The 26028-nt window shown below is 49.7% G+C and overlaps 1 protein-coding gene across 7 annotated transcripts in view; it reads right to left on the minus strand.

Annotated features, from left to right (window-relative positions):
- Positions 1–26028, minus strand: part of chchd3a (coiled-coil-helix-coiled-coil-helix domain containing 3a) — a 78004-nt gene that overhangs the window by 11598 nt on the left and 40378 nt on the right. For 4 of the 7 annotated variants that reach the window (XM_086147313.1, XM_086147312.1, XM_086147310.1 and 1 more), the window contains 3 exons: positions 20378–20392; positions 18628–18711; positions 7268–7338 (listed from right to left, as the gene is read on the minus strand). In XM_086147313.1, coding sequence (XP_086003439.1) covers positions 7268–7338; positions 18628–18711; positions 20378–20392 — 170 coding nt within the window. The remainder of the gene's footprint in view (positions 1–7267; positions 7339–18627; positions 18712–20377; positions 20393–26028) is intronic. The other 3 variants (XM_086147314.1, XM_086147309.1, XM_086147311.1) reach the window with 1 other exon arrangement.

Genomic DNA, 26028 nt, shown 5'->3' on the forward strand with positions numbered 1-26028 from the left:
GTGTGTTTTCATGATGCGAGCCGTGCCCTCCTGCGCCGAGACGCTATATTTTAACAGTCACGGAGGTGTCTTGACATGTACCATCAGTGGCAGTAAAGGTAAAGGTCTTAATAAACTCTCCACACACACACACACACACACACACCTCAGTCCCTTGATCCGCTGATAGAGGTGTGAGGCCGGTTCAGATATCTACATTACAGATTCTCGGCCGGCGTGTCATAAATCACAAAGAGGGAAGGAGGGAGCGAGAGGCACAACGGTGGGAAGGAGGGGACACTTCATTGAGAAGATGGGCTCCTCCGGTGGAGCACAAACACCATGTTAACAAGATAGAGGGCGGGGAGAAAATGAAGAGCGGGGAAAAAAATAATTGTCTTCATACAAAAGAATAATGAGGTGAAACTTGACAGATTAGACGGGTGGAGCGCAGGCAGGGAAAGGCCTTCCACAAAAAAAAAAACCCACTCCCGATGCTCTCTGCTAGCTGCCTTTGTAAAGCGCTCCTTTTGGAGAGGCCGGAAAATGAGATGGGTGGAGGACGATATGAGAGGGTGAACGTGTCCCATTTAACATATAATAAAGTAAAACAGATTACCTGCCCACTCCCTCAAACTGTCCGTCTCCTGCCTCAAGGTGTCCCTCTATCATTTAATACGATCCTTCTTCCCAGACTCCCCGAACAAGTCAGCGCATTTCCACGCGGCGTACTCGTTCCGGCTGATGTCCACAGCTGCGTTCTCCGGAGGAGTTATTGACCGCCGGCTGGGAGGGGATGAGATCGATGCTGCGGTTTCCGTACAATATGCATGCGTTATGGCAGTAATGCACGAGGCGGCCGTTTATCTCGCGGGCGCACGTTCCACACGATTAGCATCTGCGGTGAAAGCGACGGCCGCGCGCTGTAATAACATTTGCAAGTTCGGGACCGGGCGAACGGACACCTTTCAACAAACATCTGACTAGCGGAGTTAGCACTGACCCGCGACGCACCATCCAGCCTCTCATTCATGCATCATATGGAGACTCAAGAGGTTTCCTTCACATCATGCATCCATCCAGGCTCTCACTCAAACATCAGACCAAATTATGAACACGTCATACGGAAGCATTCGCCTGTCCGGACCTCCTGCATGTGTTTGGACGGCGGGAGGAGCTCGGAGGACTCCACAGGTCCTGGAGGAGAGATCTCCGACCAGCGCCGCCGCACGTCGGATGACGCACGGCGTTGCTTGCCTGTTTCTCATGTGGATGTTTGATCTCACCCATGGTGAGTTTCTCAGCATCTCAGACCATCTCTCCTTCTTTAATCATTCCTCGCAAGCAAGATCCCGCCAGGTCATAAAGATCTTGATCTGCATGGCTTAGCCCGGCTCAGGCACACGCGTTCCTCTTGGAAGCGATGCTGCGTTTCATGATGTAAGCAGCCCAGGTTAAGCTGCTCGGCGTCGCTCGTTCCGTTTCATCTGAATTCTTGAGGAAACCGCGGGCGCCTTTGGAAGATACAGAAACGGGCGTGATACTGAAGGATCGAGCTCTGGTAAGTAACTCCGGCTCCTTCGAAGTGACCGCGGTCGGTCAGAAGGTCCGAGGTGATACGAGGAACGCGGCATCGTGTGTGTTCTTTGTTGTTTGTAAACGGCGGGTATTCGCCGCTCCGAGGTGAGATGCCGATCTTCCATTTCGGCTCGTGTCTTGAACATTCTCCAAACTGGACGGCGGCGAAGATGTCGGTGTTCCTCAGGACGGGAAGACGCCTCGTCTCCTCCTAAAGGACGTTTGTGATCGGAGTCCCCTCTGAGCAACCTTCTTCAAAACACAACCATCTACGGCGGCTCCGTCGACGGTATCGGATCACTGAAGCGCCGCCAGATTGAGTTCCCGATCAGCACGTTGTGTATTTATCTTCATTTGGATCCACTCAGGGGTTAATAGGGTTAAGGTGGGGGGCGCCGGCCCCCCCTTAAATAGCTCTCATGTTTGGTCTGGTTAAAGGGACCGTCACTGCCAGGGGGGGTAAATAAATACAAATGATCCAGTTAAGGAGAAAAATGACACAGATTTCCCTCACGCTGCTTTTTAAAAGCAGACCTGAGTGACCCCCCGCAGTCCAAGCCATCATGAGGGATTGAAAGAGGAGGACGGAGGGAGAGCAGATCAAGATGGAAAGCGCGATGGAAACAGCAGAAAATGAAATGAGACGAGGAGGTCCTGGTGATGTGAGCCTTTCACACACCCTTCTGAAAGGATGTTGAGGGGACGTCGTGAACGTGCACGGGAACATCAGCGACGTGGGGATTACCGAAGATGGTGCGCGGCCGTACCTCCAGAAATCATGTTCTCCGTTCTTCTCCGACCTTTATAGCGACACTACGGCTGAATTTCTCCGCTTTCCTGACACGGTTTTAGTGGATTTTCAATTTACATTTCATCTAGCTTCTTGCTATTTCTTAGCGACCATTTAGGATTTGTCTGAGCGCAGCCTTTCAGCAGCGCCGACGTGCCCACGCAGGTCCGGAGACGTGCATGTGGACGGCACACTGGAGCTCTTAAGCCTGCAAAGATGAGCTTTCAGAGCGGTTATTGACTTGAGTCTCGTCCCTCCGCCCGGGTTGCCGGGCTACAAAACTCCACTCGGCCCTCACCTGACGGAGGGAGGCGGCCGGAGCTCCGTCTATTACGTTTCTCACGGGCTGAATTCACCACCGTCATCACCACACGTGCAAAGTTATTCCCCGCCATTCTTCCTAATTAAAAGTGCAATAAAACAGCATGAATAACTACATAACTAATATGAGACGCTGGTGTTGGACACATAGGACTCCTGGTAAGTAACTCCAGGCCGGTTCCTAGTTTTCTGCCCGTCTATGTAGCCGACTCAAAAGAGCACAAAGGCTGATGAAAATGTGGGAAGGAGAGCGATGACTTCATTACCGAGTGGCGTGTTGGATCAAAGTGAGTGGTGTTATTTATTTTCAAAAGTTAAAAATAAATAAATAAAGATGTGGGGACTTCATGGAGAAATGTTTTCATTTATTGGGAATGAAAGGAGGGACGAGCTGCTTGGCTTTTACGCACACAGCGTGAAGAAAAATGTGTTTTTTCCTCGACCGAGGGACTGCGGAGAAACAACAACCCATTTAAATTCAACAAGTTCTGCCCCACGCCTACTTACTCCACCTTGGCGCGCTTGTGTGTGTGTGTGTGTGTGTGTGTGTGTGTGTGTGTGTGTGTGTGTGTGTGTGTGTGTGTGTGTGTGCGATGAGACGGAGTGAGGACTGTGGCTACTGTTATTGTCAACTGGATTAAATTAAAAAATACAGATTTATTCGAGAGAGCTTAAAAAGAAATCAACAACAGACAAAGGAAATGAGTGTGTGTCGCCCGAGGGGAGAGAGGAGTGACGGTCAGATGACGGATCTTATTCTCTTTGGCCGGGAGAACCAGGGGTGAAGATCATCAGCCTCTTCTCAACGCAACACAGGTGAGCGATCGCGGCTTCGGGTCGCCAAGAGACGCATTTAAATGGCCGGACGTTGAAAGTAGATCGGCGGGTATTTTTGTCTCATTTTCCTTTGAAAATGCCCCGTTGAGTGTAAACGTTCCTCATCTATCCAAAGGTTGTCCTGCCCGCACCGTGCAGCCATGATGGCTTCCTTTACTCGTGGCATCGAACGCAGAGGCGTTTCCGATCCTCGGCTACGTCAGTGCGCTGCGGCGGATGTCAAAGAAATCAACTCCGACTCGACTGAACTCGAACCGACTCGTAGGCCAACGTGGGATTCACCCGAGTCGTACCGGCAAACGTACTGGCCGGCGTTGGCGAAGAAGCCCAAATCCCCGGCAAAGGTCAGCCATGACAGCCGGCTCAAGACGACGCCGCTGTTCTTTCATACCGGCTTATCTCATAATCTCTATAACGTCCCGCTCCGTCGGGCCCGCCGGCGTTCCGCGCGGCCCGAAGCTGCTCGCCACGCGCTCCGCGTCACGGAGCAAACATGCAAACGTGCCCGGCGTCGCCGTTCATCTGCACATGCATGAGCACGCGCGCCCTTCCGTTCCTCTCCACGCGCGGTAAAGGTCACTGGTCCGGCGCTGGACAGTGCGATAAGGCATCGGGGCTCAGATAAACGACCAGAGGTGAGGGTGTCAGCGTATAAATAAGAAGCGGTGATAAACGGCATCCCTTTCACAGGGAACTGGGACAAGGCTTATCTCCAGTCGGCGTCAAACGGAAGGTGAAGAAAAGCTTTTGCCCCGCATGTTGCTTATTTCATTATCTCCTCCACGGCGAGTACATACAGGTCGCACTAAATGGCCGGCCTGGATGGCGGGAACCCTCGATGACACACTGTAGTTTTATGACCTGGAATGTACACTGCTCAAAAAAATAAAGGGAACACTTAAAAAACACATCCTAGATCGAAATGAATGAAATATTCATACTTTGCTCTTTACACAGTTGAATGTGCTGACAACAAAATCACACACAAATGATCGATGGAAATCAATTGTATCAACCCATGGAGGTCTGGATTAGGAATCACACTCAAAATTAAAGTGTAAAAACAAACTCCAGGCTGATCCAACTTTGATGTAATGTCCTTAAAACAAGTCCAAATGAATCTGTGTTGCTTCCTGAGTGGACACTATGATTTCACACAAGTGTGACTGACTTGGAGTTACATTGTGTTGTTCAAGTGTTCCCTTTATTTTTTTGAGCAGTATATAAACCAGCAGATCAGTGCGCTCTTGCTCGCCATCAATCCATAATATGGATTTTGAAAGTGTTGACATTGCGATGGCGAATTTTCCAGCCGTTCTCCCTCTTCGGTTCTGTGAGGGAAATCAGGCTATGTAAAGTTGTACGTTTTAAACGTATATACGCGCGCGTGTCGGTCGGAGTGTGATTAGACGCCGGCAGAGGTAATGAGGTCACGGCGATGCGGCGCGTTTCGTTCCAGTCGGCAGAACTCCATCATTCTCAGAAAACTCTGGCGGGAATTGAGAATGGCAGGGAACAGCTGCAGCAGCGCGAGGAAACAAACAACTCATTGCACACACACACACACACACACAATCTGTCTCCCACACACACACCCTTTGCTCCCACGAGTGCCCACCTTTCACACTTTCATTTTAATTTTTCCTTTTTTCTACCCGATACCACCGAGAAAAATAACAGCACAGCGTCTCTGAAAATCTAATGTTGCTTCTATACTTCTTGAAGCACGTTTGGAGATGACACGCACTTTACAATGCGTTATAAACAACGCTGCATCTTTTTGTTTTCCAATTTCACCTGCCTCTGATTACAACTATTCATTCATTTTCTTCAGCGACATCCACCCTTTTTCTCATGTCTCTTTCTGAAGATGCAGTCATTAGTACCAAGGTTGAAAACGACATGTTCCAAACCTATATAAACGCTACCGAGACCGTGAGCCGAGCGTTCTTCTGTCAGGTAACATTAGAGAAAGTAATAATTCTGTCCCGCGGGATGCGAGAGATAATTGATCTGACATTGGTAACCTCTTTCTGCTCAACGGCTTTTTAATTTATATTTGCTTAAGCACACGCACACACACACACACACACACACACACACATGCCTGGCAGACTCTCCTTGTGCCAGTGATCCTCCTCTCTCCGAACCATAACAGAATATATGCTGTAACACTAATCAATCCCCGGAGCACTATAGCTATCTGTAGTGTGGCACTCACGCCAGCCTGAGTGGAAAATGAAGATATTCTAATAAGAAAGATGTCATCTTCCACTCTTCATAACATCCTCATACCAGCATACCAATTGCTAATTCCATCAAGGACGGCTATGTGGGTTTGTTTTTCTGTAATCACTGGGGACACTTTCAAATCAAACGCCCGCACAAGTCAAAATATTTCCTTTCATTATCGAGCAGAGGCCGCCGATAGGATCTTATCGTTTTTGGATCTCAGTCAGAGGAGAGACGGGGAAGAGCTTTTCGACAAATTACGGTCCCAAAATGAGCCGATACGAAGGCACGTAAACAAGCTTTGACCGAATAAGCCCCCGTTGAATCCGATTAACCCCTTCCTCCGATCCCCCCGACGCACCCCGGCCCGTGTCTGGTAACACCAGACCTCCTTCGTTACGGTGGAGATGCGGGCGGAGATGTTCGCCGCCTCTACCCGGCCACCGCCGCGGTCCGGCCGCCGCCTTCCTAATGCACCTTTTTTTAATCCGATCGGCCAATCGCATCTCTCGGCGCAAAGGCAAGGTTCTCATGACTTGTAGCTCATTAGCCCGTCGCTCACCCACAGTGAGCTCTAATGTTATTCCCGAGATTTCTCCTTCTTTAATGTGATTTGGGAAGTCTCAGCTAGCTTCCACCAGTCTAGCGCTAAAGCCCCCGTGGGCTACGCTAATCAGTTTCCCGCATTTCTGAGGGAGACAATGATCCCAGTGTTAGCACTGGCTAATGACAAGCTAACACAATTAGCCTAGCCTCCCCAGAGGAGAACTGCTAGCCAGGGCCCATTTCTGCCCCACCTCTTGCAGGCTCCTCATCCACTTTCCCTACATTACTATGGAGCCTAATGGCTTCTTATTAAGAAGACAGATGGAACAGTGATGGGAAGGGATCCTGCGTGTTCTTGTGTTACATATATGTGTGGGATACCAGCTAAACCCATTACTGCCTACATGTCGCTTATTGCAAACCTTCGCTAATAAGCGGAATAACAAGAGCAGCTGATGTTGGGCTACAGGACGACCATCTTGCAGTATTTCTACTCTGACTTCGGATATACAGAGCGGATATTTATATTGCATTTCTCAACCATCGGATCATAGTCCACTCACAAGGTCATCGCAAAAAGCGATTCACTTTTTCTTGCGGGAAAATTCCGTACCTTTAATATTTCAGATGATCTGAAAAGCATCCTTGACTCGGGTCACAAGCAGCCCGACAGAAAATATTATGCCTCTTCTTTTTTTTAAACTGTAATCGTAAGATGATCTCAAAGCAGAAGAAAAGTCCCGTCAGCCGCCAGACGTGAGCGCAACATCCACTACGAAGCCGGACGTATGAGCTCCTGAATGAAGGCTGCAGCTCCGAGAGTGACCATCATTCAAAGGTCATGCAAACTTTTTCCACAACACAAAAAAACCCTGGAACACACTGGACAATTTTTTGTCTGCTTTTTTTTTTTTGGGTGGTAAATAAAGGCCGTTCATTTTGTGCTATCATTTTTTTGATCTATTTTCAAGGAGCTGAACTTACTTGAACTTGCCGTTCACTTCGTCCGCAGCTTTATGGTAGTTCTCGGTGGTGACCTTGTAGAAGTGAGCACTCTGTGGACATATTTGGAGAGAGACGGACATTAGCTGAAGGACAATCACAGTCAAAAACCACAGTCTAAACAATGTTTTCTCCTTCTACCGCTCAGGTTGATGCGATCAAGGCAAGAAAAGGTAAATAAAACCCTCGTGGAGGTGTTTGCGGAGGCTCTCACTAGTAGAGTAGTAAGACATTCACGACATCCCTTCATCCCTCGCTGAAACGCAAGAGTGGCTCTCTGGCTTGTCTTTCTCCGTTGGCAACCACTTTCCAATCTGAGTTGGACTCAATGGGAGAGGACGCTGATGGCTTGGGTACGAGCTTCCAGGCAGAAGATACTTTGATAAAAGACAATGATAGTCCCGGTATGAAGACCGCTCACTGCCAGCATATCGTCTTCATACCTGGCGGTTTCAAAATACCTTCCAACCCGCTGCGTTTGCCCCTTCACGCGCCGACGGGGGCGGAGCTAACCCTGAACCCGACTTCGAGGACGCCTCCACATGCAGATCGGAGAAGCCGGGAATCGAACCGCCGACTTTGTGAACGGAGGAACATCCGCTCTACCGGCTGAGACGCAGACGCTGATCAGTTTGGGTTCGTCCGGCGTGAAGACGCCGGATCTCGTGAAGGCGACGAGCCTTCGCAGGTCTGACACACAAACAAACAACTGGTCTTTATTTAAAAGAAAGGAAGTTTACAAGACTCTTCAGCAGCAGGTTGTTGTCTGGAAAAATACCTTTCTCTCAAAGCCAGCTGTTTATCAGTGTGTGTGTGTGTGTGTGTGTGTGTGTGTGTGCTTGAACTCTTCCTGTAACAAAAGAAAGCTGCTGTAGTAACCGGCAGCAGGGCTGCAAGGTCAAGGGGTCGCTGGCGTGCACGATGCAGACCACCCGTCGGCCCGGCCTGGACGAGAGCTTCTGAAGAAGGTTTCCTCAAACACCCGTGACTCCTCGCCGCCCGTTTGGAAACGGGACGCATGTTTACGATCAAATGACGAGTGTGTTATGGAGGTCTTGACAGAGCAAAGTGTGAGGGTCACTTCCATTGGGCTGCTTTCCAGATACATAATAGTTAATCAAATGATGGGTGCGGAGAACGTGAAGATGGATATTTCCATGCAGGAAGATGCAGTGAAGATTAGTAGTTGGCGCCTGGGGATGAGCGCTGACTTCCTTTAAGTCCCTTCCCTCTTATGGAGTCAATCACTGCACTTTGCTTCCTGGTCCTTTCAGGGCCTGTAAAAGCTTATATTAAAGCGTCTCAATTAGCAGCAGCTGGTGATGCAACCCCAAACTTTGGTCTTTTCACGTTGGGCTCGTCTTTCCCGGAGCCTTCATGACTCCCTGAACACACGAATTAAAAGAGCTTTCATGTAATTACCGCGGAAGCCGAGGCGACGCAAACAGCCAACGCGAGCCAAAACAAACGGAGGTTCTGAGGCCACGCTCTCGCGCCGCGACTTCTCTTTCCCATTCATTCGGCTTCCTGCCCCGTTTCTTCTTTCCCCTCCCAGGGAAAAAAAAAATAAAAAATCATATCTCATTTGTGTCCTCTGTGATTTTCCCACCTTATCTCTCCTTTTCGTGGCCCGTCCTTCCCCGTCCAGCTGGCCGGGATATAACACGCCATACATTTCACCTGCCGGCATCCGAAACCTTTGTCTCCTTTAAATCACGGCTGCAACGAGCATTACGGCTCACTTTGGAAAACCTCTTTTAAGCAGTACGTTTAACTTAACTATGAATATAACTCAACAGAAAAAGCAACACTCGGGTTAAACGAGTGAGAAAATCTCTGTAAAACAGAAGAAACAGCCACCTCTCCTGTTTAGTTATGTATTCCTAATCGCCGGTTGCCGTGTTGAAGCAGAAAAAAAACAAGTGATTGATCGCCCGGCCAGAATAGAAATGTGACAAATGCGAACCTTTCGGCCCCATCTATCTCAACTTTAACTCCGAGTCAGGAAGTCCTTCATCATGGTTCAGAAACGATCAATGGGAATGAGCTGCACTGCTGAAAAGATCAATAAACGTGTTGTAGAGCCGCAGCAAGACGGGGACATGACAACGCCGACAAGATATGGGTCTTCTTCATTTGGACAGGTTTTGCCGTGTTACGGATTTCATTCGGAAAGTTTTGCGTTGGTTTTCGCGCCGCGATTCCGCAGGCTGGATTCGACCGCACCGTCATTCTGTCCCGAAGCCTCCACCGACCTCTTCGGCTCGAGCTCAGGCTACTTCTTGACAACGGGCGAAACTTCTGCCTCTTTCCATCGTCCTTCGGGTGCGACCTATTCCGATGTGCGAAGGCTGCCCTCAGAGTCTCAGCGTAGTTCATCCTTCTAGTCCCGGCAAACCCACTTGCTTGGTTTCTTGAAGCTCCTTCAGCTCAGGCCACCTTTCCTTTTCCTAACGTCGCCTCTCGGATGAGGAGCCGTACCGGCCCAGTTGCGGCGATAAGATTTGACACCGATCGACCGGGACGTGGAGGACTGAGATGGGCTCCTTTTACACCACGGTTTTGCTGTGAGTAGCTTCATTTTGAAGGCGTGTAACATACAAGTCTGCTTCAACACATTGAGAAGGCTGATATTCTGGGGAGTACATATCCTTCATTCTACGTTTCATTAGATCGTCGATGAGGATTGAATTAGTTTGGACTGAACTTAGAATAACACCTGCATGGTGCAACGGTAAAAAAAGTCTAGCTTAAGGCGGCAGGGTGCTGCAGGGCTTAGTCTTTGCCTCAGAGCCAAACATTTTCATATTCTCCTCATCTGCCGTGTCCTCCCACAGACCACAAACATGCTGTGAGGTCAAATGAAGAGTTTGCTTTGCTTGTTGATATGAATTTGGGAGTGGACGGTTGTCTGCTTCTATTTGGACGTACGATCTGAAGAGGCTGAGCCGCCCCTCCCTCGATCCAAGCTAGTATTGACCTCCGCCCCTTCACACAAGGATGGACACTATGGATCCTGAGTGGAGGTCTGAATTAGCCATCGATGTGAGTCACGAATTTCAAGACATACAAGTTGGGGCGGCGCAGTCGTCCCCGTTTAGCTTGTGTGAACTTGTAGCTCAGTGGTATGAGGTCCTGGGTTCAATCCCCAGCATCTCCACTGTACGTTTCTTTGGATAAAAGCGCCTGCCAAATGACAAGGGTCCACCTACACCTGGAGGACATTCCTTTGAAAGCAGCAATGTCCGACAGATGGTTGGAGAGAGGAGTCAAAAAGCCATCTATGTCCAAACAGAAAAACCATCTCTGCACAGAGGAGGCTTAAGACACGACCTTTCACAACCATACAAAGCCGTGTTTGGATCAATACCAGGACGGAGCAGGACCTTCCGCACCCTCCAAACAACCAGGAAAGACCCGACACCAGAACTAGAACCTCCACGAGTCTCAGTTCATGTGCTCCAACAGGTTTCACTCCTTCCGGTCCAGGTCATCCCACTAAGTTGCTCTTTTGCTCAAACGAACGACACCCCCATCAGCAGAAACCGCCCCCTTACACCTCCCTTCTGCACATCGACAAGCCACCATAGCCAGACCCGCCAAAACCCTGGCAGATATATTGGGAAGCCTCTGGGATGAGGCCTGAAACGTCTTAAAATGAAGAAATTCAACTTGTCAGATGCCACGACAAGAAGATTTCCGTGCGGAGTTTGCATGGTGAACAAGAAAGCGATCGTTTGCACGTCTCGTTACGAATGAGGAAGGGGTTTCGTGTCCGAACAACAAGATCTGCATTCAGACCTGGAAACTGAATCTCACTTGGTGAAGTCTGTGGAAAACAGGACTTCACGGCTAACGTAAACTGTAACTATCTACGGGCGGCAGCTCTGCTGTATGAAAGGCCGTGGAAACTCATTCTTAGAGCGCTGGAAAAAAAAACTCATTGAGCTCATTATGAAAGGATAGAGCATCACCGACGGCTTAAATTCTTTGTGAGAACGCATCCAACTGTAAACACCGTCAGCGACTCTGTATCACGGCCCCTCGATTGCACGGTTCAAATGTATGAGGATACAAAAAAAAAAAATTCAATTTTGTCACTGTGGAGCAGTGTTGGTGCGTGAAATTTGCAACACAAAACAGTGCGTGTAAAGTTTAAGACGTAACTTGTAAGCCCCTCTGCATGTGCGCCCCCTCGGCCTTGAACCCGGCGCTTTTCGGTTCGGACAAAGAAACTGTCAAGAGCTGAGAAAAAAGGATTTGGAGAGTGGCTTATTCGCAGATAAAAAGCCTAAAAGGAGATTTTTGGGGGCCGCTAAAGACGGAAGAATAAGACTTCTCCTGGGTGCCAGGATAGAACCAATGGAAGAGAAAGGGGGAGGCAGAAAGAGCTGGATTTGGGCCTGTCTAGAATACTAAGTGTAAGGTAATAATACCTGCCTAAATGGCAGAGCTGGCACTAATCAGCGCACTAATCCATCTGGGAGGACAAAAGGCCGTGTGGAACTGTGATTGCAAAGACCACTTGGAATACACGCTTACAAATACAAATACCACATGTGCATTCACACGCACGTCCACACACACACACACACACACACACACACGCGGCGCGAACATACAAAAGCATGAGAGCGATTGTGAACACGCCCTCCTAAATCCCGCTCGCACCCTAGCGGAGAGATAAAAAGTGATGCACAAAAAACCCCGGCTCACCACCGGGCGGATGAGAAGAATGTAATTTGTGTGATTACTAAGTGGTCTCAATTTGAGGTTTCCCGCTGTTGCTCCAACTGATTTGGGGACAAGCTGTAACCTTCGGGGGGGGACGGGGGACGGGGGACGGCGCTCGGCGAGCTCCCAAAAACATCTCCGCCTTGACCGCAAACGCCGCGTTCGACCACACCATCTTTATCTAAACGTGCGCGGAGAGGCTTCGAGAATAAAACGTGATGTCTGTTTACTTCCCCTTCTATTTACCCATCACGCTTTCCACCAGGTTTTTAGCTAATTTAAGCCAAACAAAATGTTGCTGGGGGTGTCATAGACAAATTAAGCCATTACCGCTAATGCATTCCAGCGATATGGCGACGACGGCAGCGGCATCACAACACTTTTCCCTTGCTCGGTTCGGAGGTGGCGGCGGCGCTGGTGGTGCGATCTCATTTTTAATGAATAAAACAAATAAGTGCTGATACTAATGACTCTTTCCCCTTATCTGCTGCAGAGCAGGGGGCTTAAAGGGGAAGGAACCCACCGTGGAAAACAGTAGGCAAGGGGGGAAAAACACATGACTTAGTGGAGAGCAAAGGTTGATGGGTGCGAGGCGCACGTGGCAACGACTGTTTTGCACTTTTACCGTGCAAAAAGATAAGACTCCGTGCCCCGCAGAGGAGGGAAAATAAAACGGATATTCGGAAATATAAGTCGACGCAGGCGGGAGTTGAAGGGCCCCTGAACTCGAGCACTTCCAACGGCTCTGAAATGTCCGTTCCTCAAAATAATCCGACGTTTCACGATGGGCAACGTCCAGGAAGGTCCCCGGTTTGATTCCTGCTGCTGCCGCGTGAAGAAATGCCGCTGCTTTCGTACAATAAGTGTATATTTAAATAGACGGTCCCTGCTTGGATCCCCACGAGGACCTTCCGGCGTGGAGCCTCCATGTTCTGCGTGGGTTCCTCAGGGTTCTCCGGATCCTTCCAACGGTCCAAACACACGCAGGAGCTTCGCTGCAGACCCTGGATTGTCCAGGCGTGCGAGTGACAGGTGAACGCTTGAATATCTCTGTGGCCCTTGTGAGCGGTCCAGGGCCGACCCTCCTCCGACCGATGGATCAAGTCGATGACAACCATCTCCTCGGCCAATTTTGAGATATTATTTTCTTACTCTGCGATTATTTAAAACACGTTCGCGAAAAAATATCTGTTAAAATGTTTGAGCGTCCTGTCTCCTCACCGTAGTTTACCGCAGACACGTGAAACTCCATACGTTCATTCGCAGGGAGTGGAAGTGTGTGGACGAGCGCCTCGCTAGGCGGCCGCGCGTGACACATCCAGGCTTGATCTGCGATTTCTGTTTTTAACCGATGCGTCGGCTGAAATGTGACAGGATGTGTCAGTGATGTGTCACGCAAACAAAAACAGCCGGTCATATCTCTGGCAATGAGCTCGCTCGCGCTTGTTTGTCAAGTTCTCCGAATTCAATTAGAAAGCAGAGGATTTGATGTCTTCCCTCAGCAGATGACGCTAACGGCTGACAGGCCGCGTTGTTTTCGGGCCGTCTGTCCGACAGCGCCGGGGGTTTTCACGACACCCGGCGCACGTATCCACCCGGGCCCGCCGACGCCAGGAGGACGAGGTCGTCAAAGGTCAAAGTCACCCCAATCTTGCAAAACGGGTTTGTCATTTTTTTCCCCGCCGCTGTAACTCAAACACTAATTCACCTGCTGCGCAACATTCGACAGTCATGTCACACGCCGCGATGTAATCGATTCAAATGGTCCAGGATGGACCTTAACTGCGCCGTCTGGATCATTTCACATAATAACTCAGGAGCGCGCGGGGAGACCGGACATCTTTTACTTTGTGGATGCGGAATAGATGGATTAAAAAAAAAAACCGCAGGATTTGTACTGGATGCAAAAGTGCCCGTTACGTAACGACGCGTGATAGTTCCGACCTGTGAGCCGGCGGGAACCCGATGCGTCGCGCCGACTCCCGACGCTTTCGGAAATGACGACGGATCAGGTTTGTTTCAAAGTAAGTTTGCAGCCCAGAAAAGCCAAAATGCTTTATGGAGCGAGTTCAGCCCCGTGATTGCGTTGAGGAAGTAACGCCGGACGCGCTCATTACGCCTCATTAAGGTGGGTTTCACTAAGACGGGGGAATCTCCGCCTCGCCGACGGGTTCACCAACTGGTCAATTACATCAGGAGGATTTTCTGCTCGGCCAGAGAGGAAACGTCGGTATTTTTCAGCGCGTATTTAAAACCCCCCCCATGACACGGCGGCGCTGTCATTGTAAGACGAAGGCGAGCGTTCCACTCACTCCGCCGCTGGAGGATTCCTCTTTCTTTTCCGCAGAAATGGATGTCCGGCCGTGCGGCGAGATAACCGCCGAGTGGAGAGACCTCGGCGGCCGACGCCGTCTTCAACCGGTTACACAACAAGCGGAAGCGAGGACGCGCCGACGGGAAGAAAGGATCAGGGAGAGGAAAGACAAGCGGCTGCGAGATGAAGAGCGCCTGACCGCATCTTTCCAGCTTTCTTTACATCCCAAATGTTAACACCGAAATCCAGCCGGCGTGTTCAGCGTCGTCCTCCGCAGAGGAAGACCGAGGGCAGGAGATTGAAAGGGATAAGAGAGGCGACGAGACACACCGCAGAGAGATGAAGATAGCGAGCGAGAGGCAGAGGAGGAGATATAGAGATAGAAGCCATTACTGTTTTTAATGCTCCTTCGCCTGTATTTCTTCCTTTCACAGCTTCGCCGTGAAGCTTCGCTATGAGATGGCAATTGCTGCCCTGATTGTCCTCCGTGGGAGAGCAGAAAAATCCAATTTTATCGATATACAAGGCAGAGAGAAAGATAGAAAAGACGAACAATTGCCCACGAGGAAAAAAGAAGGGGGAAAAAAAAAACCAAGCGTGGAGGGGGAAAACGCACAAAGGCAGAGATATCGAGACAGATGTGGCGCGAAACAGTGATGGAGGGAATAAAAGAAGAAGAAAAAAAAAACACAGGCAAGTTGATTGTTAAATATGAGATTGTTTTACAGCGGGGCAGGTATTGAGTGAAAATGTAATAAATATATAGATATTGTTTTCAGGGGCTATTTGGCGGCGGCGGCGGGCTGAGCTGTCTGGGAGCCTGGTGATGGCCTGTCACAGGAAGCCTCTCTGATGAATGGCCATGTTGGATTGGAACAGACGTGTAATATATATCAGACTTATATTCTCGCTTTCTGTGGGTCGTACCAGATTCTGGAGAAACCCCGGAGCCAAGGAGGAGCCGGAGAACGTAAAAGGACGTGATATGAAATCGGTCGTCTCCTTAATGGCAACTAAAGGTGGCGTCGCCGCGGCTCCACTCATCTTCAATTTACCGCCCGGCCACATCGGCGCTGACGCCGCCGCATTATTGTGTGCGAACTCCAGATAGATCCAAAAAAAAAAAAAAAAAAAAAAAGAAAAGAAAAAAAACATCGACTCTGTCATCTCGCTGACGTCAATTAACTCAGTCGGTGTTTTTAGCCCGACTCAGTTGGCGTCAGTGTGTGTCTGGGCCGTAGCACAGACGAGGAATAAACAAAACTACAGGGGGGAAACACACACACACACAGATACAGACACAAACACACACGCACACGCACACACACACGCACACAGCGATCAAACTCAATGAAACAGGTATTATCATAGTGCTAGTGTGTGTGGAGTGTCCATGTTATCTCCATGTCTGAGTGAGGTTCCTCCAGGAGACGTGCTGGAGGTTCACCACGTTGCCAAGATGTGTTGCCATGACGGTAAACCAGGTGCGAGCGAGAAGGTGAATCGCTGATTGTTTCCAGGCTGAGGAGAGGCTGCGGGTGGAGATCAGGAACGAATGCATGAACGCTGCGTCTCGACGTTGTTTCGAAGTGTAAAAACACGAAGCTCGTGACAACGTGCGTTAGGATGCTCTGTGACAGCAGCAGAAATACAAATACGTGACAGAAGTAGCGCCGTTATCGTTTTACAATCTTTGTTTGGCCGAGTTCGGGTTTAAGTGGAGAGAACACCTAATCGATGGAAGTGAAATCCAGCTGATATTTTATAACGATGTGATTATTTCGGCGTACCGTCGAGGTCCGCGCGGCCGCCCCGTATCCGCTCGATTTACAGTCACCGTCTCCAAAACAAGAAATAGCGTTTCGTTTGGAAAATAAAAGCCCGGATTGAAACAATTAGGCATGAATACTGGCGCCTTTCGGCTGCAGAGGCTAAAATAGAGGCACATCTATTCTGACAGAGAGCAAAAAGACACACCTGAACCACCTCCTGCGCCGACAAGCCTCAGCATACTAATACGGAATATGCCACAAGTGATCTTGTTTGGTGTACTGCCAGGCGTGCAGCGGGTGAAGGGAGCGCCGAGCGATGACAGGCTGGCCCGAGTGCAAAAAGGGGCGCCGGGACCGGAACAAGACAAAGAAGCACTATTAACCAGTCAAAACAAACTGCACCCCCTGCGAAGCCCCAAGCTGCTTTCCGCGCAGCAAGACCACATGCAATATGCTCGCCACTCACCCGCGGATCCACGCAGGGCCGCACACATGGCCGCCGCCGCCGCTGCGACTGCTTTTTTTTTTGTCACTGAAGGGCACGAGGGCCGATAGAATCGTTTTTTAGAATTCAAAGACGGAAAGAAAGCGGGCCGTAAAGAGACACGAGGCCCGTTTGAAGCCAATGCATTGGACTGTTTGGGTTTTCTTGTCCAATATCGCCGAGTCGGTGGAAATCCATCTAAAACAGTCCCTTGCAGAACATCGCGTTTCCTGGAAAAACCCCAAAGAGTAAAGAATAAGAACAAGAGGGCCTCGCGAGTCAAGTCCACCAGCTGTCGCCGCATTCCAAACCATCGGCGTCTGACTGAGACCGTCTGGTTTCCGGTTGCTTCTGCGTCACTTCGCGGCTTTTACACAAAGTCATGCCGTCTCCAGAGTTTTGTTTTGGGTTTCGTTATTTCGTCTTCTGCCACCCAACTGTCTGTGAGCGTGATGAGATCCAGAGCGCCGATCGTGTCCGGAGATTACAACCCGGACTTCTTGGCCGCCCTCCTGTTTCTGTGAAACTGCTCTGCCTTCCCGGCTCTGCTGCCGGGCCTCCGGACTGTTCGGCGCTCTCCACGGGTCCGGAGCTTTTACACCACGCCGTTTTAACCGGACGGCATTCACCCATTCCGTGCTAACCGGCCGCGGGACCTTGCGATCGGAGGAAGGTCGGCCCTGTGGAGCGATACTTCCCCTTTCCATCGAAAGCTCTGCCAACACGAGAGCCGCCTTTCTTGTCTGGTATCTCGGGGAACTCCCTCCTCACATCGTGTTGTCTCATTTTCCCGGCCAACGTGCAGGGTATTCGTCTTCCACTTCCTCTCTCTCTTTTGATGCGCGAAGGTGTTTTGCTGACACTTTGATATGAGCAATATTGACCCGAAGGCGACCGCGGTTGATGGATGACCACCGGCCGCGGTCAATAACGCCCCTGCTTGTTGGGATTCTTCATGACCACCATCACCGCTGCGTTCCCCCTCGCTTGGATGGATGAGGATCTGATCCATCTGATCCATCCAGGTTTAGAAGCACCGTGGGATCTTTTTCGGAAGCAGCTACTCCGTCAATCGCCGAAAGAAATCCCTTGGCAGCACCGGCGACGATCGGTTACCGCTCCAACTATCCACAGTGAAGAAGTTTATAGGCAAACCTGTATTTTAAACACAATATGATGTTATGAAACGAATTTTCCTTTTTTCCTTTGTTTTTCCTTTCTCGGAAACCAAAATGATGCGTCTTCAATTTGAAAAGACGGGAGAGGATTCCTATTCTGCCGTGTCTTGCAGCTCGACGGTGCAAATGCTTCGCTGCTTCTCCACGGAGAGCGTTTGACTTCTTTTTTTTTTTTTTTACACCTTCCGAAAAAGAGCAAAGTCCTTCCCGGCGTGCAGGTGTCATTTAGCCACATTAAGCGGGGCGCCGTGCCCTTCGCAGGGACACACTTCTGATTTGAGATCAGCATGAGGGTGTCCTCTCCTCTGTAGCCACATTAACGGGGTATCTGATTTGCCCCCCCTTGCAATGCATGCGTGCGTCTCACTTACGCCGGCGCTGCCATTTCAAGTGAACTTAGCGCGACGGACGACCTTTGACCGACCCCCTCCACGGGACGCCCTCTGACGGGTACAATCGGGGTCGTGTCATTTGCCGGGCCGGATGGAGACACGCAGAGATGAACGGGATGTAACCGTCCCTTTCTCGGGCGGGGAGATAAAGGGCAAGACGGGAGGAAAAACTAAAAGGGACAAAGTAGTTTTGTGGAGGGACAATTACCCGGAGAAAGAGGCAAGGACGCGCATCTCACCGGAGCTCGGAGATGATTACAAATAGCAGGGCGTCCAGTTAAAAACACTCGCCACCTGCTTGGTCGCAATGCGCTACAATCCCGTCTCCAAAGCTGAGATAAGGAAGAGCCCCGGCGAATAAACCTCAGCATTCAGAAGGTCAAAACCGGTCAAGTTCATCAATCGTCTAATGAATGTGCTCATACCGAGAGGCGTCCGGTGAGTGTAAGATGCACACATTCGTCTTACCTTCTCCTCCAGCCGGGCCACCTGCTCTCTGTAGAAGGTATCCTGCTTATTCAGGTCTGCCTCTCTGGCTTCCAGCTGCCTGGCCTGGACACACACACACACACACACACACACACACACACACACACACACACAAAGGAAAGAAAAACATTACTTGTGTGTTTGCTCGAGTGCTGCCAATACCCAACAAACACAAGTGTACACAAAGCTACGTGCTTGAGAAATGGACCAGAGAGTAACGAAAGGGCCCGTCGGTCCTGTTGGTTAACATACATTAAATGCTCCTGGTCTTCTGGACTCACATGAAAGCTCTCTGACACCAACGCCAGCAGGCGTGGCCTTGATTCTACTGTCCTCCTCATTCATTCATCTGAAGCCCTCGGGGTCACAGGGGCGCCGAAGCCGAGATTAGCCGTCGTCACATTTGGAAACGTCCGACCACTCGCCCTCTCGTTCACGTGTCCGGACGACCTGGAGTCTCCGATGAACCTCCTGCACGAGACTCCTATCGGGACCTTCTCCAGCTTCCCATTGCGCCGACGTGCATCGGTCCGTATCGGCTTCATTATTGATCTATCCGAACGCGCTCAGCCCGACACCGATCACGTCTGATCAAGCTGAACGTAAACGGAAATCCCATTTCCACAAGAGGTGGAGCGAAGCAGCTGTGCTCCGGAGTCAAATCATGGGTCGGACCAGTACGGGTGACGGGATAACATCTGCTATCAAACAGACGCTTCACACTCCGGCATATACATTTACCTGCCGCCTATCTCCACCGCTCCTCCGACTGCTATGACCTTCACCGAGCGCGTGGCCGACTCTCTCGGAGATCCACGGGAGCGATAAGCCCGGATGTACCGGCCGCCGGGAATGAATAAAAAGCAGCCTTTCGTGAGGACGGAGCGTCGACCTCAACTGAGATGTCACTATGGATGACACCTTCCCGTCTCAGGGAGGAACGCCTGGCTGAGGAGTTTCCACTGATTCTGACACTCACGTATTTCATGGCCTTGGTTTTTTTGCCGCCGGTTTAAATACCTTCGAGCGAAGAACTTGTCTGGTTTAACGCGACACGAAAAAGCAGAGCGGTTCACCCGAAGGTGAGGCTCGGGTTTTCAGGCTATTTTTTCTATTCCATTACATGTCTTTGTTCATGCCAGAGGATAGAAAAATATCCTAAACGCACAATTCGCCCCTTTCTTTGAGACGTAAAACCTAAAGCGCATTTTATGAGGCTACGCTTGCTTTTTAACAAAAAAAAAAAAGTCCGAAAGTAATCATCTCCGGGGAGGACATCAGCCGGGGGCCCTGCTCACCTTCAGTGCGTCTGATATTCGGCAAAAATAACTTCAGATTAGGAGGAGAGAGGAAAGACTGGGGGATAGCGGAGCGTTTGTAGCGCTCCTAACAAGATTTGTTTAAAGGGGGATACAAATTGAAAAAGATTTATCCTTGAAAAAAAAAAAAAAAAGCTCTGAACTTCCAGGACCACACAGAAGCAAATTCTGTCGACAGTCCCTTCCATGAACAATACTCAATGAAAAAATAGCCCAAAAATTCAGGCGTTAGTCGATAATTAGACAAAGCAGCTGAAAGGGGCAGCGGCGCCAAGAAGGAAGCCGGATTGGATAATAAAGATGAAGGAACATCATAAAACCTGCAGGATGTCAGAAAAGCCTTGACTTTACCAGACACGGGACAACAGGGAGGACGAAAGGACGGACGGACGTGCCGAGCAAAGACTTACCTTGCGTCCGATCTCCTGAACGAGGAAGGCATTCAAAGGAAGGGACAGAGAGAAGACAAGAAGGAGGAACCCGTTTATCTCTGAACTTCAACCAAATGACATTTCAGAAGGTTTGGTCCTCTGAGGCCACGCTGGTCTTGCTACATACACATTGAACTATTCAACACAACAATACTCCATTCTACGTGGGCAACAACACACACACACACACACAGTACTTTAACCTTCCTCTAGTGTTAGGGTCGCCACCACCGACCCGTTTTAGTTTTTAAATCCATAAAATAATCACTTCAATTTTTTTTATTGCATCAAGGCTTCTTGACTTTCTCAGGAACCTTGATTTTAACAAAATTCAACAAAAACCTTTTTTTTCACTGCATTATAAAATGCTCCAGTTGAAATGATGTCCTTTGTAGTGTTAGGGTCGGTTTCGACCCGGGTATAGAAATAAGATTACAAAGCAATAATTAGAGCCAAAATTTCACTCTTAAATGCATTGTCAGCCAACACAATGACAACCAACTCCTCCCCCACTCATGTGAGCTTCTGGGGATGCTCATTTGTCCAGGATTGCTGCAAAAAAAAACAAAAAACTGCGCATGTCCAGACACGTCAGACACGTATTTATATTATTCTCTTGAGGTTAATTTTTCTGTTTTTTGATTGAAATCGAGAGGTTATACTAATAATAAAAAGGCCCAGAGAACCACAACAAAAAATTTTAAACCCAATATTTTCATGGATAAGGAAGCCTAACGAGGTAACCAAGAGATGAGAAAAAGAATTGGAATTTAAGTTTTTATCTTTAGTGTATTTCAAAGCCGATTTAAGACACGGGTCGAAACCGACCCGCTAACACCAGGGATGCTACCAGAAAGCTAGCACAGGAGGAAGGTTAAGTATCCAGTAACCTCCTGGATGGTCCATCCACACACAGCTGTTTGAAGCCCTTCACTTTGGTTCATTCATTTGTTCATTGTCATTGACACCTCCAGGCCATCGGCGGTCTCTATGAAACTCCTGCCAGCACGTCCGATCTCTGAAGTGTTTCAATACCAAAATGTTCTCCGTTTTCCTGAATCCGGTGAGAACTTTATACCTGACAACGTGATGCGCGTTTTCCTTCCCGCGCGGCGTTGGCGGCTGAGCCGAAGCGCCGCTGGCGGGAGCGGCCTTGTCAGGTGATCGATCGCTTCATCAAAATGCGTTTACTCAATCAAAATTAATCGGTTGACAATTGTTGTTTCTACTTTCATAAGGAGCAGAGAGTTCTCTAGCTTCTTTCGGGTCTGTTACTTCTGGGAGGGGATCTGTTAGCTGCCTGCCGCCTTGCCAACTGTGCAGTTCATTGAACATCATATTTTGTTTTGCAGACTCTAATCCCCTTCTGGAAGTTGTGCACATTTACTTACAACGTGAGCCTTGTTTCCACACAGCTCCAATTATCCGGGAACTTGAGTGACTTGTTAAAATCACCGATATTATTGCGAACGCCTGTCTATCATTGTCACGTTTCTCGGGGTGCCCGAACCAAACGCAAGGATACTTTAGAGCAGGGGTGTCAAACTCATTTCTCATGGCGCCCACATACGGCCTGGGTAGATGTCAAGTGGGCAGGATCATTAAAATAATCGCATACTCAGTAATAAATAACCAAAATATCATGTCTTTCCTCTGTTTTGGTGCAAAGAAGTACAAGGACATGAGGGAAATTCTGGAAATTAAGGAACAATACTTTTACATACCATGAAACACCTCATATTTCCTTAGAAAAGCCTGTCATTTACTTTTATCATTCACATGTTTGCATTGCAACGGATCCCACTGATCGTACAAAGGCACAAAACAAGTGATGGGTATTGAAAAATACAGTAATGCACTTTAAGTTCAAATGAGACTTATAAAGAAAGGGATTTTTAAACCATTTACACATGTGCATATGAAATCCAAATAGAATCCCCGCCTACACCCTCCAAACTAAAAAGAGTGCTATTAAATGTGCAAGGAGGAAAGTGTTCACCTGTAAATGAGTAAACTTCATCCATGAAACATGCAAACACACACAATACATACTGAAAATGTATGGAGTTGCATGAACAGTAGAATTCCACAAGACTCTTTAGTAGTGAAACTGCTGACTAACATTAAATTGCACATTTTCGCTAGCAATTAGCGAGCTGGCTTCTACCGCTGCTACACTGATTTCTCAGCTCTGGGTGAAAGTGGGCGCTGTTTCCTCAGACCGACCGGCGATTGGTTGATCTTATCTCTTCTCAGTTGTCCTTGCAAGCTGCCATAGTGGCGCCGAATATTATATTCCTTGAACACCGAAACTTGTTGCAAACACACCGAGCACAATGGTTTACCTGCGTCTCCGTAAATAAATAGGACGTAGTCCATTATTCTTTGAAAATTCTACACTCTTTATCTACTTTTCTCTGTTTTGATAACGACATCTTGGCTAATGAGGGAGTAGCGGGGAGGTGGAGAACAGGGTGGAAACAACGTCGTAACAAGCAGCAGACGTCTGCTGATTGGTCCGTCTCAGTGATGCGGCTTGTCTCCTACTCTGACCAAAAAAAGCGCCCCCTAGTGGAAAAATCTTGAATTCCATTTAATTAAAAAAATTAAATCCTTGTCTTTTAAGCATTTTTTCAGGTTCAAATGATCCCGCGGGCCGTACGTTTGACACCCCTGCTCTGAAGGGTGTCCTCGGCATTCTAACGGTTTTATTTCACGAGGGAGATGAACGGCGGGCTGTGCTGGGTCCGGGTTGTTTCCGGGGTCACGTCATGGGAGTCTCGACCACAAGCAGGGGGTTCGGCGGAGACCCTGAATTGCGGAGACCGAGAGGACGGTGCCCTCTGACCGACCGGTCCAAGGTCGAGCCGTCCTCTGGCCCGATGACAGCCGGGAGGCTCCGGCCCCCCCGCGGCCCCGAGCGCAGGATCAGCTGTATCGATAATGAACGAGCGGGCGGGCGGACGCCATCGGGCCGTTCCCGTCCTATCAGCTAATTAAACACACCGCGACCGCTTCTCGCCGCTGAAAGAGCTTTGCCACAGGGGTCCCCGGCGCTGATGTGGCTGATGTGATTGGATCTCAATGTATCTGGAGTGCAGGCGCACCTGTCCACCTGCAGCTGGCCTCACTCAGGAGGCATCTCACTGCCACGTCTGAGCAGGACCTTCATCCATCACCGGCGCAGGCCGGCAGCTGAGTGCCATGTGGGGAAACGCGGTAATAAACATTTACTGGTAAGTGTGAGGCAAGCACTTTTTTTTTTTTTCCTCTCCCCTCCTCTCGCCATTGCTCCTGTGCAATTCTAATTTTAAAGTTTACAGGGATGCAAAACCCAACCTTTTTTTTTTTTTTTTCTGTCCACATCATTATAGACACACGCTGGCAGTGCAAAAATAACCAGAGGTAATTAAAGGAGACCTCCTAGCTGCCTTTCACAGCAGTTAAACAATTACCCCCCCCCCTTTGTGCAGCCCTGCAGACTCGCCCCCTCCTGTCCGGCGTTTTAGAAAAGACAGTAAAGATCAAGTTTAACGCACCGCCACCAATCTGTGAATATCAACCATAAAGCGCGCGCCGCTCATACGTCGCTTTACTTCAAACCTGCTTCCGTTCCACCTCCAGTTTGAAAGTGAATGGGTCGAAATGGCCGGGGTGCCAAAAAGCTGTCTCCCACCAACGACTCAATGTGGGAGGAAGTGGAAAAAGGTTGATGGAGTGGCAGGAAACACAAGGGAGAGGGCCGGGGGGGGCGGGAGGGGCCGAGAGGGGGTCGCAGAGGGTTCGCTGGGGCTGTTACACTGAAAAGGTGGTGACTTAAAGCTTTGAGATCTGCAGGGGGGAAACAAAGATGCATCCAGACACTGAGAAACACCCTCAACTGAAACACAGATATTCACACACACACACACACACACACCAGCTGGAGCAGCTGTACCCACAGAGTGTGAGTGGGGAGAAAGATGTGCGACGAAGGCGAGACTAAAGGTGTCATTAAAACAGGAGGGCTTGTGACAGAAATGTGTGCCTTGGGATTTTCTATTTCTGCTCGCTATTTTGTGCAAGGGGTTTTTCTTTTTTTGTCGTTTCTTTTTCTTCTCACATTTCCACACGAGCGGGTCGGCCCACCCCTCCGACGTGCGCGCGCACACACACTATGTCGGGATTACTTCTGACTGATTAACCCCATTCAGCAGACTTTGAAGATAATCTAATCATACTGAGGGCGGCACAATGGGACAGACTCCACCGCTGGACACACACCTTTTGTTCCCCCATTACGGAGAGACATTTGTGGCCCGGGAGGCGGTCGGTGCGTGGGCCGGATCGGGGGCGAGAAACTCCCTGCAAGACGGCAGGAAGACGGGGGAAATCCGACCGGTCAATGCGAGCGAATTTGAAGAAGTGAATAGAACAGAGACGGTGAGACAAAGAGAGGGGGGGGGGGACAATAACGGGTGATTTATCATCGGGCGCCGGGCCGACCGTGGGTTTCCGTGACCCGGGAATTTCACGAGAGGAAATCGTGAGCAAGTCATTGAAAGGCGACGGGTACAAAAAGGCTACTTCAGAGCTGGCGGTGGGCTTTTCTTCAGGCCTGCCACCAAGAAACACACCATTCAGCCAGACTTCTTTTACAATATCCGCGGACTCCCGAGCTGCACCTCGTCCAGAGCAGAGCGACCGTGTGATGCCGGGGTTCTTTCAGGGTTCTTTCCCACTGGAAATACAGGCCGTCCAAGGTTCGTTGTTGCACGGCAGGCGGTGCGACCACGAGAGGAAGAGGGACAGCGTGAAGCCTACAACCAAACATCTCAACATCTCATATCGAGCAGGTTGTTTAGACTTCAAACTGGAGAGGAGAGGGGGGAAGGAAGGAAGGGGCGCAGAAGCAAGATGGATCTGAGCGGTTACAGGAAGTGGCGTTGGAGGACTTTAAGTACCACAGGTCAACTGTCCGAGGCAACGGAGAAGGTGGAGAAATGTGTGAAAGCAGGCTGGGAAGGGTGGAGAAAAGTGGCTCAGCCAGAGGGAAGGGAAGGGTGGAGGAGACGGAGGTGAGAGCAGCCATGGAGTCTGCTTCGGACACCCTGAGGAGAAGACAGGAGGCAGAGATGAAGATGTGGAGGTTCTTGTTTGGGAGTGAGGAGGACGGAGGGGATCAGGAAGGAGTCCATTAGAAGGACAGCGTACGGTAGATGCTCTGGAGGTTCATGGCTGCAGAGGAAGAGGAAGTCAGCCGGTGTGAGGGAAGAGGACGCAGAGGAGAGGGTTAGATGATGGTCTGGAGACCCCAGAAGGAAGCGAGCCAAAGGCAAAGAGGAGGCGAAACGATGTCCCCTTTGCTCGGCTCCAAAAGGAGCTCCAGACAAGGCTCTCCATCTGAAAGCTGTGGGTGTCGGCCGCCGTGACCGCCGGCGGGATCGTTGTAAGAAGCACCGCTCCCTCATTTTTAAGTTTCCGATGCCCCGGCAATTACAGAGAATGGAAAATATAGTTATGCCTATGTTCCTTCTTGTGCGCCGGCCTCCATAACACACTCCTCGTCTTTAAGTACAGTTGCACGACGGCTCGCGGTGACAGGCGGCGGCGGTCAGATTAAACGGATCGTTTAGGCGAGGTGAACGCCT

The sequence above is a fragment of the Fistularia commersonii genome, chromosome 5 (assembly GCF_037954325.1).
Source record: "Fistularia commersonii isolate RoL2024-O1a breed Wild chromosome 5, RoL_Fcom_v1.0, whole genome shotgun sequence".
Taxonomy (NCBI): domain Eukaryota; kingdom Metazoa; phylum Chordata; class Actinopteri; order Syngnathiformes; family Fistulariidae; genus Fistularia; species Fistularia commersonii.